This window comes from Heterocephalus glaber, unplaced genomic scaffold (assembly GCF_053883595.1).
Source record: "Heterocephalus glaber isolate CG9 unplaced genomic scaffold, H.glaber_assembly_v1.0 deba00001457, whole genome shotgun sequence".
Classification (NCBI taxonomy): domain Eukaryota; kingdom Metazoa; phylum Chordata; class Mammalia; order Rodentia; family Bathyergidae; genus Heterocephalus; species Heterocephalus glaber.
This window is the reverse complement of record NW_028258305.1, coordinates 262,170-281,503: the sequence shown is the minus strand read 5'-3', so window position 1 is coordinate 281,503 and position 19,334 is coordinate 262,170. Positions and strand designations below refer to the sequence as shown.

At 37.3% G+C, this 19,334-nt stretch overlaps 1 protein-coding gene across 2 annotated transcripts in view; it reads right to left on the bottom strand.

Moving 5' to 3' along the window:
• Positions 1–19,334, bottom strand: part of Gfpt1 (glutamine--fructose-6-phosphate transaminase 1) — a 72,085-nt gene that overhangs the window by 36,351 nt on the left and 16,400 nt on the right. For both annotated transcript variants that reach the window (XM_004849929.3, XM_004849930.3), the window contains exons 5-7: positions 12,590–12,648; positions 11,156–11,290; positions 479–540 (exon numbers count right to left, since the gene is read on the bottom strand). In XM_004849929.3, the coding sequence (XP_004849986.2) occupies positions 479–540; positions 11,156–11,290; positions 12,590–12,648 (256 nt within the window). The remainder of the gene's footprint in view (positions 1–478; positions 541–11,155; positions 11,291–12,589; positions 12,649–19,334) is intronic.

Sequence of the window (19,334 nt, the reverse complement as noted above, 5' to 3'; positions counted from 1 at the left end):
AATACACTAGCAAAAGCAATAATGGTACAATTATCTAAGAATCTATCAGGAATATATGTTTCAAAAAATATGGAGAAAGTTAATGTTTTAGGACTATAATTAGAGAATACTCAATACCCAAATTCACAAAGTAATGATAGTGTCACCCCAAACACAAAAGGCAAATCATAAATGCCAAATGTATTTGCTTTTTTAAGACATTCTGAAATGAAAGAGTGGTACAATACATAAGAAGGGTTATATAAAAATATATTCACGTGAATATCTAAGTGCAGAGCCTTTATAGTAAAGGGTCATCATTTACAGGCTACCAAGAATAACCATGTAGGGCCAGGATTTAGCTCAGTGGTTCCGACACCTGCCTCGCAAGCACAAAGTCCCAAGTTTGATCCCTGGTACCCACGCCCCAAAAAAGAACCATGTAACTCAAATGTTTCAAAATATATAATTTATTAGTCATATTAGATTTATAATGTACCTTGTGCCAACTGCTTGCCCAGGAAAATGAACACTTTTAAATACAAGTGCAAAAGCACCTTCCTATGGAGGGGAAAAAATATATTAGCAAATTTTGTTATAATCAAGTATCGAATGTGAAGTGCTTAAGATATACTGGCTTCAGTAGAGAAATTTGTGTTCACACAGGGCTCTATTGCAGTAGTTTATGAATAAGTCTACATTTTAGGTAGATGCTTACTCCTGAGCTTTGGTATATATAAGACCAACTTTTTAAATCAGGCCTATTTTCAAAATATGCTTAAGAGATAACAGCTCCAAAAACAGACCATTTGGGGCTGGGGATTTAGCTCAGTGGTGCTGCCACCTGCCTCACAACCGCAAGGTCCCGAGTTCGATCCCCAGTGTCAAAAAAACCCAAACAAACAAAAAAAAACTCAGACCATTCGTATACGCTATCAACATTTCTCAACAGATGCAGCATATCTCTCATACTATGAATTAGTAAAAGGAGGCCAGAAATAGAAAAGACTCCGAGCTCAACATCCAAAACCCCCTTCTCTGTTCTAGTAATTGTACACCACTGTTAACTTCCATTCATTTTTACCTTGAGATGGGAACATATACACTCACAATTATTAATATGCACACCACACCACATCATCAAACCAACCTCCTCAGGCACAGGACCTAATAAAGAATAGATAAAGGAAAAAAATGAGGTAGGAGAGTGAAGAACCACTATAGAACACAAAGTGAACTATACAGTGACTAAAAAGGGAAAACCTGTAAGAAACAAGAAAGGATGGGAAGGCACACTACTCTGCCTTGAGTAAAGGGAGGAATGGGTGTCCATACAGTATTCTCCATCTTCCTAACTCCTTTTGCTACAGACATCATAAGGTTAGGATGGCGGTGGGATGGAAAGACTGGGGTCTTAGAAGGGAAGAAAAGGGCCTATAAATGGGACAGCTACAGTTACAAGTTTGGGAGGTGGTTAGGCATCACTATAGACTCAAGAGTTTTGTGGATGTGTTTAGTCTTTAAATAGGGCAACTGAGATGGAATCAAAGGAATCCTGCTTTCTCTTGGGCCACTGAAGTACGGGACCAAGGAAAAGGTCCCAAAAGAAATAATAAAGGATTGAGTATGCAGGCTCAGACATGTCCAAACATAATTCCAAAATAAAGATTGCACACTGAAGGTACCCTTTTGCTAAGTTACTAGATGGAAGCAAGAGAGATTAATTCTCCATTGTAGGTATTGTGTACAAGGGAAGGAGGTAGCATTGCAGAGGCCAAACTCCTGGGATAGGTTCCCTATGTTATTATCTCTCACACTTGGAAGAGAAAATCCAGCATGAGAGCTAATTGCAGGTTGGGCTACAGGGAAACAACAAACTGCAACCAGAGAAAGGGACAGCCAGCAAAACACACAAAAAAAGCAATCCCTCCCCACAACACCTTCCTAAACACTGTCCCTGCAGCATCCTAGCCACTATCCACTGCTCACTGCTCAATGCTGACAAGGAAAGTCCCTCATCTTAGGCAGAGACAGGCTGAGCACTGTGAACTATGGGTGACATCAAGCTCCCTGGAAGGGAATTGTGGATTCCATCCTTGGAGACACAGAGGATTAGAAGAGATTCAACTGAGCCAGATCAGAGTGCATGATTTCCTATTGCTTTCCCAAACACAAGAAAGATCTGATTCAGAGTGAAATTCTGCCCATCACCACTATCTTGCATGAGCCAGGGGGACTGAGCCAAGTTCCATGGGTTGGAAAGTGGAGCACTTATCTGAGGGAGCAGGGGCAGTTAAAGGTCTGAGGGTGAAGGGACAGAAAAAGTCACCCAAGGGCAGAGGGCTTCTGGTGATACAATAAGCAGAAGGCCCCTGAAGGAAGAATTCAGAGAAGACTGGGAGATGTGCCCTGAAGCAAGAAGAGCAAGAGTAGAAGATGATGGAGAACCAAGTGTTGGAAAAAGTTCACCATATCCACTTCTTCCCAAATTAATTGAGGTGGTCAGGTCTTGGGACAGAGAGAAAGGTCTGCAAATGGCCATGCCCAAAGCATGGCTTTCAGCCACGAGATAAGTCCAAAGAGACTGACAGCCCTCATCCCTCCCAGCAGCCATTTAAATAGTCCACAGGACAGGAAACCAGCTTGCTGGTTGCAACTGGACTAGGACTACAATGTGAAGAAAACTGTGTGGACATTCTGGCTCTATGAAATAGGCAGCCATGTGGAGATTTCTGTTGGATTACTTGTTTTTCTGTTCTGGGTTCTCTCTGGGTCAGTCTGTCTGTCTCTCTTTCTTTCCTCTCTTATCAATATTTTATTTTACTTTTTGTCTTCTAAACTTTTTTTCCTTTATTCTGCTGTCTTTCTCATCTTTTCTTTCTTCCTTTCCTCCCTATTCTTTTGTCTTTGTTCTTCCACCATTTTCCCTAACCCCTTGTCTTATCTCTCTTATCCACCTTTCATGCAACATATATACAGCAGGTGTCTGTATATGTTCAAAAGACAGTAAGAATAGACCTGAGCTTTAACGTGGCTGGTACCATTCATGGCATTGTCAGGGTAATCCTTAATAGAACTGTGTTTAGAGGATCCCAACAAAATTAACTACAAATACATTAACAGATTCAGATAATGTCACAGCTTCCTTCAATCCCTAATTACACTTCCTCTTGCTGAATCCCTCCTCCCAGCTCCACAAATATTCTCTCAAACCGCCAAAACTAACCCTTTACTCAAACTATAAAAATACTTCCAGGGCCGGGGATTTAGCTCAGTGGTTTCGCTGCCTGCTGCGCAAGCACAAGGACCCAAGTTTGATCCCTGGTACCAAAAAATAAAATAAAATAAAATAAAAATACTTCCAACAGAGGCCAACCTCCTAGCATTTTGTACCCAATGACCTTTATCTTCCTCTCCTCTTAGTGACAAACTTCTTCCTTCTCCTCTTTTTCCTTTCCTCCTCCCTCCACATCCCAGACTAACCACTAATACAGAACAGTTTAGTCTGTAAGAGACACTGACAAAAGGTGAAATTGTCAAAACAAGAGTTAATGTTCATGATCAATGTATGGTTGGATCTGTGGATGCTTTTACAACCAGTAAGAATTCTCTCCTTACACACAATGATTGGGTTCAACCCAATTAAACGGAATAGGCTGAAGTGGTAGACAATACCTCTTGATAAATAAAACCAAGATCACAGCACTGGAAAACAGAATCTAACTAAAGAGATACTCCCACCAACAACAAAGTCTCTTCACTCTAATTGATCTTAAACCTCAGGACACACATGAACACACACACCCTTACACACACAAAGGAACGTGAAAAAAAACGTGCCAAGAAAATGCCTCTGAAGACTCCCAACTCTCCCAAAGCAGATCCAAGGGGCAACAGAGAAGAAATCAAACACCAAATACCAGAGTTGTACAAAATGATCCCAGAGGAAGAACAGAAACTAATATGAACACAAAGATGACATAATAAGACAGTGAAATTAATAAACTGACCAATGTGGTTAGAGAAGAGTCAAATAAAAAATTAAAAGAGCTAACAAAGACCATTCAAAACATGAATGACAAATTTACCAAACAAATAAGGAGTCTATAAAAAGGCACCAAACATCCCAAGATAAATAATTCTACTGATTCCATGCTCCTAAGGGCGGAGAAGGTGAGCCAGTCCCAGCACCCGGAGGGAGGCTCCCCCGCCGCCATTCCACACTCCTAGGGCAGAGAAGGTGACCCACGCAGGCACCAGAAGCACACGCCCCCCACCCCGTAGAAATGAGAAAACACATAAACAAGCCTCAAAAACAGACTTCCAGATCACCTACAGCAACTCTAAAGGGAAACGAGATGGAACACTCTGATACTCAACCACCTCGACTCTCTGAACTGACAACAAAAGAGGATCTGGGTAAAATGAAATCAGAAATAATTACTCAGATAACAGCAAAGATTGTGCTCATGGTGCAAGGCATGATTAATAAATCTAGAGAGGACACAGATAAAAAAATACAGGAGCTGAGGAACATCATGGAATCCCAACATAGGAAACAAATGGAATCCAAAAAACAGATGCAAATAGATTTCCAGGAGATTAAAAACTCCATCGAAAGTCTCCACACCAGAATGAACCAATGTGAGGACAGAATTTCAGATATAGAAGAGAAGATTGCAATTAGTGACCAGGAAAAGAAAAATTGCTTTAAAATTGTAAGGGAACATGAGAAATCAACCCAGCAGCTGCTAGATGATGCAAAGAAGAATAACATAAGACTGATCAGAGTCAAGGAAGAAAGAGGAGACAGTGCAGATGACATAAAAAAAACTCTTCACAGAAGTGATGGCAGAAAACTTCTCAAGGAGGGGAAAAGAACTTGACATACAGATAAATGAGGCATATAGGACTCCAGCTAGCCTTGATCAAAAAAAATCTACACAGAGGTATATAACAGTTAGGATTCCAGAAACCCAACAGAAGAACAAAATTCTACAAGCAGTGAGAGAAAAGAAACAAATCACATACAAAGGAAAGCCCATCAGAATCACAGCAGACTTCTCAATGCAAACCCTCAAGGCAAGAAGAGCTTGGAGTGATGGATTTCAAGCCCTAAAGGAAAACAGCCTCCAACCCAGATTGATGTACTCTGCAAAACTATCTTTCAAAACTGATGGAGAAATGAGATACTTTCATGATAAAGAGCACCTCAGGAACTTCATGAATACCAAACCGGCACTCCAAAAAATTTTAGACAATACCCTAGGAAAAGACAATGAGGATCACAACCCCAGGAAGCCCAGCAGAAGGAATCCACTGAGCACGACAAGAAATTAAAAGCAAAGAGGGGGAAAACAACAAAACGAAAAAGTCATGACAAGGCTTTTAAAACTTTTAACTTCATCTCCCTAATGAGTGTATAATTCAATCTTGTTCTTGTACTAATAGTATTTTTCTGATTCTAGAGTTGCACACCTTTCCTTGTGCTGTACTGGCTATTTATCATCTTCTTATGTCTACATTTTAATTGGGTTGTCTATTAATGAGCTGTAAGAGTTCTTTATATATTCTGCTCATAGGTTATATGCATTGGAAATATGGTCTGTTTAGGGACTACTTTTCATTTTAATGATGTCATTTAAAGTTCTAAATTTTGATGGAATCTCATTTATCAATTTTTTTCTTTTATATGTCATGTTTTCTATGTCCTAGGTAGTTCTTGCCTACCCTAAATTCATAAACATTTTCCCTCATAATTTCTTCTTAAAGGTTTATACTTTTAGGCTTTCATATTTCGGTTCATAGATCTCTTCAAGTTATTTTTATGTATGGAAATAAAGGGTTGAGGTTAATTTTTTATATACGGATACCAGATGTTCTAGTGCTGTTTGCTGAAAACACTATCTTTTCCTCAGCTCTTGAATTGAGTTTATACTCTATAAAATGTTAATGTTAAATAATCTTTCAAAACTCAGTGGACCATATATGTGTGGTTCTATTTCTAGATTCTCTGTTTTATTCCAATGATCTATATGTCTTTCCTTACACCAACACTGCTTTGATTACTGTAGTTTTAGAAGTCTTAAAATTAGGTACTAAACGTCTTCCAACACTGTTTTTTTTGTTGGTTTTTTTTGGTTTTTTTATTTTTCTAGGTCCTTTGTACTCCTACATAACTTTTAAATTTCAATATCCAATTCATTTATAGCAAGTATACATAGACCTGAATTTTTATATATACCTTGTGTTTTCTAATCCTGCTAAATCCAAATACAAGTTCTAGGGGCTCCTAGAGATTTCTTAGTATTTTCTCTGTAATTTTCTCTGTAGATGATCATTTCATCTACATATAAAGATTTTGCTTCTACCTTGCCAATCCTATCCTAATTCTGTCATTTTATTGCCAGACTATTTTGGTTTGGGCCTAGGTTTCAAAGTTTAATGGACAGAAGAAGGGTAAGCATATCTGCCCTTATTCCCCACCTTAAGGAGAAAGCATTGTATCGTCTCCATTCATATAAGGCATTCTCACTGGAAGCATGGAGTACATGTCTTTAATCTGTTGAGAAGGTTCTGTTCTACTTCTAGTCTCCTGATAGCTTTTACCATGAACAGCTGTAGAATTTAGTCCAATACTTTTTCTCCAACTAGTGACAGGATCATATGGCTTTTTCCTTTCCTCCGTTAAAATGATGACTTTTGGGGGTGGATCTTCCAATGCTGAACCAACACTGCCATCTCTATAATAAAACCAACCACTTTCTACATGCTGCCAGATCTGACTTCTAATAGTTTGTTTTGTTAAACGAATTTCTATCTATCTTCATACTTTTCTTCTATTATCTTTATCTAGTTTTAGGATTAGCACAATGTCGATTTCCTAAAATGAGGGGAGAAATGTTCTTTTTTTTTCTGCTTTAAATGTTTTATATAATTTATCAGTTAAAATGTATACAAGCCTGTTGTTGTCATATAGGTAGGTTTTCAAGCTAGGGATATACTTTCTTTAATAGGTGCTATTCAAATTTTATATTTCCTCCAGAGTTAGTTTCATTAATTTGTCTTCCAAGGTACTTCTTAGAAGTTGTCAAGAATATTTCAAAACAGATTTTTGAAATATGCTTTCTATATCCTTTTCAACTCTGTAAAATCTGTGGTAATGTCTCCTAGGTCTTGATATTTTAATTTTAAAAATGTATAACTGATATTGTGTAAAGGATCGGGGAAGTGGGAGGGGTAGGGAAAAGGAAAGAAGGGAAAAGAAAAAATATGTGAAAAGGAAAAAAATGGAAACAAAATCTTTGCAAATAGGGAAGGGTGGAGGGGGTGAAGGGAGGGCAGGGGAAGGGGTAAAAAAATAAGAATCAAGATACTCATGTAATGGTACAAGATCCCAATGATGTATGTAAATGTATTTCATACCTAAAATGTGCCAATAAACTTAGTGGGGAAAAAAATTTTTTAAATAAATAAATAAATAATTCTACTGAATATATGAACAGCAGAAAAGATCAATGTGAAGAGAGAATGTAAGACCTTAAGGACAGATTGGAATCAAAAGCATACATAGAGGTACAGTAAAAACAACAAGAAAATAAGGAAAACTGATGCAAAAGCTACTAGATCATGCTAAGACTAACCTAATGGTAATTGGAGTTACAGAAAAACTAGAGGGCAGCATGGATGAAATAAGAAATCTGTTTACAGAAATCATAACAGATCCATATGAGCAAACAGACCTCCATGAGACAAGCAGCAGCCCTCAGCCACTCAAGCAAGCAGACCCACGCCACACCAGTGACAACCCTCACTGACTCGAGTGAGCAGACCCTTGCCAGAAAGCAGTAACCCTCCCACAAAGGAATAAGCAGACCTGTGTGGTACCCCTCCTCCACACAAGTAAGCAAGCTCCCATCAGAAGCACAGAGTCTCTTGACACAAGGGCGCAACCACCCACCAACTCCAAGCCAGATCTACATTTTCCTTTCCCATGGCACGAGGAGAAGAGATGAGGACTAATCAACCAATCTGATCCTGAACAAGAACAATGCCCAAGGAAAAAAGAGATCAACCAAACCCCAGCCCACTCCAACCCGTCATGCAGCCTACATCCAGCAGAAAATAGAGGGCTGATTGCATTCCCCATATACCAATGGGAGCAAGGACATACCTTGGCTTGGGCAGTAACCACAATCTTAGGGGAAAGGGACAGGTGGACCTCTGGTACAGGGAGGACACCTAAAACACCCACAGGCCCTAAAGGTAGGCACAGAAAATTGCAACTGACTGGATCACAAGACTGTAGTTGTTGAAAAGAAATCACTCACTGAATAACACAGGAATTTTTTTCTTTAACTCAATCTCTTATTGATTTTTCTACTTTGTATTATTTTTATCTTCTCTTCATTGGGATATTTGAGGGTTTGGGGGTTTTTTTCTCCCTTTTTTCCCCACTTTTAGTTTCTTTTATCTCCTTTTTTCCCCTTTTTTGGTCTTCCTTATCTTCCATTTCCTATTTTTGCTCTCTGTTATCTTTTTTCTTCTTTTTCCTGTTTGTTCTTTACTGAAACTTTTCTCTACCACTATTAACTTTGGTTTACTCCTTGAAAGGAGCCCCAATGTCACTTTTCTCTCCTCCTCCTCATATCTGATTAATTTTTCAAATTTTGCTTTTTTCATTCACTGGTTCTCCATTCCCTCTACCTTTATTAGTATAATTACTAAGTTTTATGAATCTCTACATAACTAGTTAACTTTACATTACTGTCGTTGAACACTGTTCTATTGTCAGTACAGGTAAACTTGTTCCATTTAGTAGATATTTATCATAGGACAACAGAAGGTCAATAATTGGTCTGTCTTGGTGTTCATATCATAATTGCAGATCTGTTTTCTATGGTTAAGGGTGATACTTTATTGGTCACTAGGGTTTGTCAATACTCAGTTTGTATTTGATGCTATAATTGATGCCAATTTTAATACTATAGCCAAGGAGACACGGCTATTGCTACTAAGTGGCTTTCTTGGGATGCCAATATCTAGACTGTTTTGGGATCATAAAATATACAGTAGCTCATTCCTGGAAAATTGGGTAATGGACCAAAAACACTGCAACCTCCCATCTCAAGTAAATGGAGGTGAATGGATCCTGGGACAGAGGCAAAGGCCAATAGTTAGCCATGTCCAAAGGTCACCACTGAAAAGCAGACATTATCTAAAGAAGTCTTCATACTAGAAACAGAGTTGTCCATTAAAATCAACCCATAAGCCTTTTCACTAAAATACTTACAAACAAACAAAAAATAGAAGCATGAGAAGACAACAAATGCCTGCATCAACAAAATGCCTCCATCAACTACCAAATCTCTCAAAGGTGATCCACATACCCTCAAAGGGGAAGAAACCAAAATCTACACACCCTAATTATCTGAAATGATTATTAGGGGAAATAACAAAACAGATGAAAAACAACAACAGATGAAAGCATTTGGCAAGCTAACAGAAGATTTAAGTATTAAGTTACTGGGCCAATACACAAAATGATCAGCAAGTCTACAGAAGACACTAATAAAAAGCTAGAAGACCTAAACAAAATGATGCAAAACACACATGAACAGCACAGAAAAAGATTAAGAGTCCAGGAAACAGCTATGTACAGAAATTCAAGAGATTAAAAATTATATCGAAAACATGGGCAGCAAAAGTGACCAATGTTGAGAACTAGAGTGGCAGAACTGTTCTCTATGATTAATTAATAAGAAATACCTTAAAAACAATGGAAGAAAATGAAAAAACGGATCCAACAGCTCCTACATGATGCAAAGAGACCAAACCTCAGATTTAAGTAGAATTAATCAAAAGAGCACAAATGGCATTAAAAAGTTCTTTGGTGAAATAATAGCGTAAAATTTTCCAAATAAGGGAAAAGAATTTTACATACAGTTAAGTGATACATGCAGAACCCCAAATAGCCACATTCAGAAAAGAACCTCTCCAAGACACATCAGAGTCAAGATTCCAGAAGTTGAACACAAGAACAGAATCTTAAAAGCAGTTAGAAAAAGCAACAAATCACTTAAAAAAGAAAGCCGATTACAATTATAACAGACTTCTCAACACAAACTTTAAATGCCAGAAGAGCCTGGAATGAAAAGTTTCAAGCCCCAAAAGAAAACAATCTTCAACCCAGGCTCATATAGCCGCAAAACTATCCTTTAAAGTTGATGGAGAAATGATGCTCCCATGATAAAGAACACTTGAAATTCATGATCACCAAACCAGCACTCCAAAAAGAAAATCTCAAGGGGCCAGGGATTTAGCTCAGTGGTTCCGCGGCCTGCCTCAAAAGCACAAGGACCCAAGTTCGATCCCCAGTACCAAAAAAAAAAATCTCAAGGTAAAAACTCACAGGCATAGGCAAGGACCTTCTGAACAAAACTTCAGTTGCACAAGAAATAGTATCAAGATACAACAAATGGGATTGTATCAAATCAAAAACCTGTGTACAGAAAAACAAACTGAGTGAAGAGACAACTTACAGAGTGGGAAAATATGTTTCCCAGCTATATTTCAGAGGACTAATATCTACAATATATAAAGAACTCAAAAAAATTAGACCCCCCCCAAATAAGACTCAATTTAAAAATGGGCAACTGAAATAAAAAGACACTTCTCAGAAGTACAAATGGCCAATAAATATATGAAGAAATGCTCCATGTCCGTGGCCACTAGAAAAATGTAAATTAAAACAACACTGAGATTCCATCTTACCCCAGAACGAATGGCCATCGTCAAGAAACCAAATAATAACAAATACTAGCAATGGTGTTTTGAAAAGAGAACCCTTCTACATTATTGGTGGGAATATAAACTAGTATAATGACTTTGGAAATCAGTATGGCAATTCCTCCAAAACTGAAACTAGAAATTCCATTTGACCCAGCTATTCCCTTCTAGTTTATCTTCCCAAAACAGTTAAAGACAGTATGTTACAGTGATACATGCATATCAATGTTACTGCCAGCCCAATTCTTAATAGCTAAATCTTGGAAGCAGCCTAAATGTTCCTTAACAGATGAACAGATAAAGAAAATGTAGTATTTATACACAATGGAGTATAACTCTGACATAAAGAAAGTTAAACTTGAGTCACAATGAAAGTATAGATTCATACCAATTGTTGAATAACTCTCTCCACCAATGTAGTAAAACTGATATCTTCACTTTCCCAATTGTCATACATGTACTTAACAAGCTTGGCAATTGCCTCTGTGTCTGTTTCAGATTCAAAGTCATAGCCTTTGCTTTCCTGTAAGCAGAGAAGAAAAAAAAAATCAAGGAAATAGTCATGATATCCATGTCTTTTCTATAGAATTTTTCTCTCAAATTTCTAATATTTTTTAATGCCACACCCCATTTGCTCATTGTTCAAAAATAAGGCCACCATCTGATTCGTGAACCCCAAATAACATGGTATTCTATAAACTGAACACATACTTCACCTAAGCTATATGCCACATATGTATGGTATTAATTTTAAATAATTAAAATGACACTCAAAACACTAATTGCACAATGAATATAACAAGTCTTTCTTTTTGATTTGCACTGTTGAATAAAATAGCCATAAGCTACATGTGGCTATTTAAATTTAACTGAAATTAATGAAAATTTAAAAATTAGTCACAGCAGCTCAATCAACATATGCGGACAGTGGCAACTGCATTAGATGGCACTAACACAGGACACTGCCATCAGTGCAGAAAACTCAGCTAGACAGCTCTGAGAAGGCATTCATGAAGGTCACCACTGCAACTATCCCAGCATAGCACATAGATATTTAGGACATACATATTTTATTTAATCTGTACTGATTCTTCTTACATATCCCAGAAACTTTTTTAAAATACCAAACAATGTATCTCACAGCATAACAAATGTCCCCCAAGACTTTATGTATGTATGTGTGTGATATCAGGGATCCAGGCAACCACTCTGTCACTAAGCTATACCTCCATCCCAATTTTATTTGAGTTTTAGTCATTTACAATAAAGTCAAATAATTATTTCCTTTTCATATAAGGAAATAGAATTGCTTCACTGTTAACAAAGAAAAGTCCAAAACCACCATACCCTTGTAACTGTCTTAGGAATTACTTGATGACACCAAGATGGTACTGCACATTCCAAAAAACAAGCTCACCATTCTTTTTTTGTTTGTTTGTTTGTTTGGTACCGGGGATCGAACTCAGGTCCTTAAGCTTGCAATGTAGGCGGGGGAACCACTGAGCTAAATCCCCAGCCCCCAACCTTACCATTCTTAAATTGGGCTGGGGATTTAGCTCAGTGGTTCCCCTGCCTACATCACAAGTGCAATGTCCCAAGTTCAATCCCTCGTACAAGGTATTCTCAAACACTGGGGTATTTTTTTTTTTTTGAGACAGGGTCTTACTAGGTAGTCCAGGCTGGCCTTGAACTCACTATGTAGCCCAAGCTGGCCTCGAACTTGCAGGGATCCTCCTGCCTCAGTCTCCCCAGTGCTGTGATTACAGGCATATGACACCACTCCTGGCTTAAGACTGGGGTCTCCTGAGGTCACTGTACTTACCAAAAATTTTTTCAAGTCTTTGTAGTTTGTGATGATTCCATTATGAATAACAACAAATTCTAGAAGGGATAAAAGCATTGATTACAAAAAATTAGAAATTTGATAAATGCTAAAAATTGCTATTATTGGAAAAAAGATTTTATCAACTCAAAAAACTCATAACGTGTTATATTTTCCAGGTGTAATCAAGTATCATCTATACCTCATCATTAGATTATAATCAGGTAGATCAGCAACACTGTTTATGTAGCTCAGTGGAAACATACCATGCTGGGAGGTACATACAGTAAAGAAATACAATAAACTAGGAATCTAGAGAAATCAATTTCAATTGTGGCTGAACTACTGTACCAGTGTTACCATGTGAAAGGAGCAAATTTACTGGCCCTGCTCCCTCATTTCCAAACTGATGAAAGGCCTAAACTAAATAACTACTATCTCATTTCCCTCCCCTCTCATTCCTGAGTGTGACTAAAGAGAAGGGCATTCACACTTATACAATCATCTGATTTTTAATGAGTTTAAGGACTAAAGTCTAAAATTTTAGCAAAAATAAGTTATTCAGTTTTATAGTTAAATTTATTTGTCTGAGGTCCAGGTAATTCCTAGAATGTCACATAAAAATGTTAAAATGTCATTCCAAGAGCAAATAAATATTATCATGGGATTATTTTCATCCATTTTTATTAAATGGTAACTTTGAAATATGTAAGAATGGATAATCAAGAGATGACATTATTATTACCTATGGCCACTGACAGTGTACATGAAAAATTACCAATGTGGCCAGGTATAGTGGTACACACATATAATCCGAGGTACTCAGGAGGCTGAGGCAGGAGGTCTCCAAGTTTGAAGCTAGTAAGGGCAACTTAGAAATGCCAATGCCTTGTCTCAGAATAAAAATTTTAAAAAGGGCTGGAGACATAGCTCAGAGATCCCTGGGCTTAATCCCCAGTACTGCAAAAACAAAACAAAAACTATCCATGTGGATTTATTATTTAAAGTTCCTGTGTCAGAAGAAAAATTATTATTACGTCTTTGCTGCCCAGAGCAGCACTGATCAGACCCAAAGCTCAGCTTCTTCTCAGTCTCATTTTTCTCCCTTTCCTGTAATTCGCCGTGTGCTGCCGTGGTTCACAGGAGACTAGGACATACTGCAGAGGTTCTGGTAACATCCCCTTCCCCTGTTCCCTACATTTGGAGCCCAACATGGATGTGAATTGGATCCACAAGTGAACTCGACTGTGAGACAAACTCGGGGTAAAAGAGACAACACACGGATCTCCCAGGATGATTTCTGGACTTGGACTAGGGACACTGGTGGCAAATCAGCTAACCGAGCACCCGGCTTGTGTGACAAAACATTACTCCAACTTCATGGCTTCCCTGAATTTGCACAACCGCTATGCAGAGTATGGCCTCAGGGGCAGAGAAGCTCAGCCGGTCCCAGCACCTGGAAGGAAGCTCACCCAAGCTCCTAGGGCAGAGAAGGTGAGGCTGCGTGGGCACCAGAAGCACCCCCCACCCCACCCCACTCCCTGTGGAAATGAGAAGACACATAAACAAGCCTCAAAAACAGACTTCCAGATCACCTACAGCAACCCTAAAGGGAAACGAGATGGAACACTCTGATACTCAACCACCTCGACTCTCTGAACTGGCAACAAAAGAGGATCTGGGAAAAATGAAATCAGAAATAATTACTCAGATAACAGCAAAGATTTTGCTCATGGTGCAAGGCATGATTAATAAATCTAGAGAGGACACAGATAAAAAAATACAGGAGCTGAGGAACATGATGGAATCCCAACATAGGAAACAAATGGAATCCATAAAACAGATACAAACAGATTTCCAAGAGATTAAAAACTCCATCAAAAGTCTGTGTAGCAGAATGAACCAATGTGAGGACAGAATTTCACATATAGAAGATAAGATTGCAATTAGTGAGGAGGAAAAGAAATATTGCATTAAAATTGTAAGGGAACATGAGAAATCAATCCAGCAGCTGCTAGATGATGCAAAGAAGAATAACATAAGACTGATTGGAGTCAATGAAGAAAGAGGAGAGAGGGGAGATGACATAAAAAAAACTCTTCACAGAAGTGATGGCAGAAAGCTTCCCAAGGAGGGGGAAAGAACTTGACATACAGATAAGTGAAGCATATAGGACTCCAGCTAGCCTTAATCAAAAAAAAAATCTACACATAGGCATATAATAGTTAGGATTCCAGAAATCCAACAGAAGAATAAAATTCTACAAGCAGTGAGAGAAAAGAAACAAATCACATACAAAGGAAAGCCCATCAGAATCACAGCAGACTTCTCAGTGCAAACCCTCAAGGCAAGAAAAGCTTGGAGTGATGTATTTCAAGCCCTAAAGGAAAACAGCCTCCAACCCAGATTGATGTACCCTGCAAAACTATCTTTCAAAATTGATGGAGAAATGAGATACTTTCATGATAAAGAGCACCTCAGGAACTTCATGAATACCAAACCGGCACTCCAAAAAAATTTTAGACAATACCCTAGGAAAAGACAATGAGGATCACAACCCCAGGAAGCCCAGCAGAATGAATCCACTGGGTGTGACAAATTAAACGCAAAGGGGGAGAATCCAACAAAAAGAAAAAGTCATGACAAGGCTTTGAAAACTTTTAACTTCATCTCCCTAGTGAGTGTATAATTCAATCTTATTGTTGTACTGATTAGTATTTTTCTGATTCTAGAATTGCACACCATTCCTTGTGCTATACTGGCTATTTATCATCTTCTTATGTCTACATTTTAATTGGGTTGTCTATTAATGAGCTCTAAGAATTCTTTATATATTCTGCTCATAGGTTATATGCATTGGAAATATGGTCTGTTTAAGGACTACTTTTCATTTTAATGATGTCATTTAAAGTTCTAAATTTTGATGGAATCTCATTTATCAGTTTTTTTCTTTTATACATCATGTCTTTTGTATCCTAGGTAGTTCTTGCCTACCCTGAATTCATAAATATTTTCCCTTAAAATTTCTTCTTTAAGTTTTATACTTTTAGGCTTTCTTATTTAGGTTCATAGATCCCTTCAAGTTGTTTTCATGTATGGAAAAAAAGGGTTGAGGTTAATTTTTTATATACAGATACCAGGTGTTCTAGTGCCATTTGCTGAAGACACTATCTCTTCCTCGGCTCTTGAATTGAGTTTATATTCTATAAAATGCTAATGTTAAATAATCTTTCAAAACTCAGTGGACCATGTATGTGTGGTTCTATTTCTAGATTCTGTTTTATTCAAATGATCTATATGTCTTTCCTTACACCAACACTGCCTTGATTACTGTAGCTTTAGAAGAAGTCTTAAAATTGGGTGCTAAACGTCTTCCAACACTGTTTTTGTTTTTGTTTTTGGCTTTTCTGGGTCCTTTGTACTCCTATGTAACTTTTAAATTTCAATATCCAGTTCTTCATTTATAGCAAGTTTACACAGACCTGAATTTTTATATATACCTTGTGTTTTCTAATCCTGCTAAATTCAAGTACAAGTTCTAGGGGCTCCTAGAGATTTCTTAGTATTTTCTCTGTAGATGATCATTTCATCTACATATAAAGATTTTGCTTCTGCCGTGCCAATCCTATCCTAGTTGTGTCATTTTATTGCCAGACTATTTTGGTTTAGACCTATGTTTCAAAGTCTAATGGACAGATGAAGAGTAGGCATATATGCCCTTGTTCTCCACTTCAGGGAGAAAGCATTGTATCGTCTCCATTCATAGAAGGAGTTTGTGTTGGAAGTATGGAGTACATGTCTTTGCTCTGTTGAGAAGGTTCTGTTCTACTTCTAGTCTCCTGATAGCTTTTACCATGAACAGCTGTAGAATTTAGTCCAATACTCTTTCTCCAACTAGTGACAGGATCTTATGGCTTTCTCCTTTCCTCTGTTAAAATGATTACTTTTGGGGGTGGATCTTCCGATGCTGAACCAACGCTGCCATCCCTATAATAAAACCACTTTCTCTTTGTAAATAGGGAAGGGTGGAGGGCGTGAAGGGAGGGCTAGGAATGGGGAAAAAATAAGAACCAAGATGCATTATATAAAGGTACAATTCCCAATGAGAAATGTAATTGTGTTGTATACCTACAATGTACCAATAAAAGAATTTAATACAAAAAAAAATAAAGTATATGGAACATTAAAAAAAATAAAATAAAATAAAAATAAAACCACTTTCTACATACTGCCAGATCTGACTTCTAAGAGTTTGTTTTGTTAAACAAATTTCTATCTGTGTTCATACTTTTTTCTTCTATTATCTTTATCCAGTTTTAGGATTAGCACAATGCTGATTTCCTAAAATGAGGGGAGAAGTGTTCCTTCTTTTTTCTGCTTTCAATGTTTGATATAATTTATCAGTTAAAATGTTTATGAGCCTGCTGTTGTCATATAGGTAGGTTTTCAAGCTAGGAATATACTTTCTTTAATAGGTGCTATTCAAATTTTATATTTCCTCCAGAGTTAGTTTCATTAATTTATCTTCTAAGTTACTTCTTAGAAGTTGTCAAATTTATTTCAAAAAAGATTTTTGTAATATGCTTTCTATATCCTTTTAAATTCTGTAAAATCTGTGGTAATGTCTCCTAGATCTTAATATTGTAATTTAAAAAATGTATAACTGATATTGTGTAACAGGAAGAAAAGGTCTAAAAGAGCAGGGGAATGGGGAGGGGTAGGGGAAGGGAAAAAAGGGAAAGGAAAAATTATGAGAAGAGGAAAAAAATGGAAACAAGGTCTTTGCAAATAGGGAAGGGTGGAGGGGTGAAGGGAGGGCAAAGGAAGGGGAAAAAAAATAAGAACCAAGAGACTCATGTAATGATACAAGATCCCAATCATGAATGTAACTGTATTTTATACCTAAAATGTACCAATAAAGTTAATGGGGAAAAAATCTTTTAAAAAAAAAGAAAAATTATTATTAAATCAAAAAAAAATTTTAAGATAGGGGGTCTCACTGTTTTCCAGTTTGGTTGCCTCAAACTCTTGCATAGCTGCAAGTACAGACACACTACCTCTCCCAGTGTGAGTTAAATATACTACATTACTAAAATGTTCCAAATATACCTTAAAATCTATCATTCTGATTTAATAGTAAATGAGTCTGAAATGCATTACAAACTAAATAATAGATATTTTCACTACACTTTTAAGAGAGAGATGGTATTAACTATAAAAATAAATTTAAAGAAAAAAATTTAATGCCAGAACACAGAGAATCATAAAAAGCTAACAAAGGCAAATTCTCTAAACAACCTAGATACTAAGTTTTCAGTTAACTTTTATAAAGGCCTTGCCAGTGTTAAAAGCCTAAGTGGTTGCCAGTATTCAAATTCAGTTCAATAATACTACTGAGGCACAAAAAAACTAAATAGCAGCTTCTGAATTACATTACAAAACCAAAAGAAATACATATACTTATACATATATTCAGTGTTTTAAAATAAATCAAATGTATACCTTGAGTTCATAAAAAAAAAATAAACTCACTGCTCCTCTCAGGATAACATTAGAACCAGTTAATTTTTGAAGAATGCTAGATAAAAGAATTAAACATTTACCCTGCCCTTCCTATACAATCTATACCTCAGGATAACAAAGCAATTGATATGAAGACATTTCCTTTTGTGGAAGTATTTGAGATTATAAATGAAGAAGGAATGAAAATAATGGGCTATCACCATTTGACAACCCTTATAGAAATAATTAACCTTGGCAATGATCATCAATGACTGCTAAAAAAGAAAATTATCAGGCTGGCAATGTAGCTCGGTGGTAGATGGCATGCTTGAGGCTCTGGATTCAACCTCCAGTATTGCAAAAAAGGAGAGGGGAGCAGACAGTAGGAGAAATATCCAAATATTATGCACTTTCAGAGGCAAACATTCTATCAATTTTTTCTTTTGGTACTGGGGACTGAACCCAGGGACTTCTCACTGAGCTATATCCCCAGACCTTTTTATTTGTATATGAGACAGTCTTGCTAAGTTGACCAAGTTAAGTTAAATGTGATCCTCCTATCTTAGCCTCTCAGAGTGCTAGTATTACAGGCATGTACTACCATGCCTGGCTAACATCATGCTAATTTATAAAAAATATAAGGGACCGGGGCCAGGGGTTTAGCTCAGTGGTTCCAGTACCTGCCTTGCAAGCGCGAGGTCCCAAGAAATATAAGGGACTGGACCAGGGATTTAGGTCAGTGGTGCTGCACTTGCCTAGCAAGCGAAAGGTCCCAAGTTTGATTCCTGGTACTGGGGAAGAAAAAAAAAGAAATATAAGGGACAGCTGGGCATGGTGGTACATGCCTATAATCCCAGCTCTTGGGAGGCTGAGCAGGAGGATCACAGCAAGTTTGAGGCCAGCCCAGGCTATGCAGTGAGTTCAAGCCCAGTTTGATTTACAGAGCAACACCCTATCTCAAAAAAAAACCAAAAGAAAAAAAAAGAAATATAAGAGACAAAGAAACATGTTAAATGACTTATCGGAACACATGCATTAGCATCAACTAAACTATAGAAAACTATACAGGACAAACCAGTAAACTCCATGGAAAAGGAAGAGAAAGAGGGAGAATTTATAGATTGTGAAAAGTCACAAATCTATGATATATCTATTGGCCTCCAAAATAATACAGAGAAACTTAATTGGTCATGTATTGCATAAATCCTAAAGCTAGGTAATAGATATATCAAGTTCATCTTTT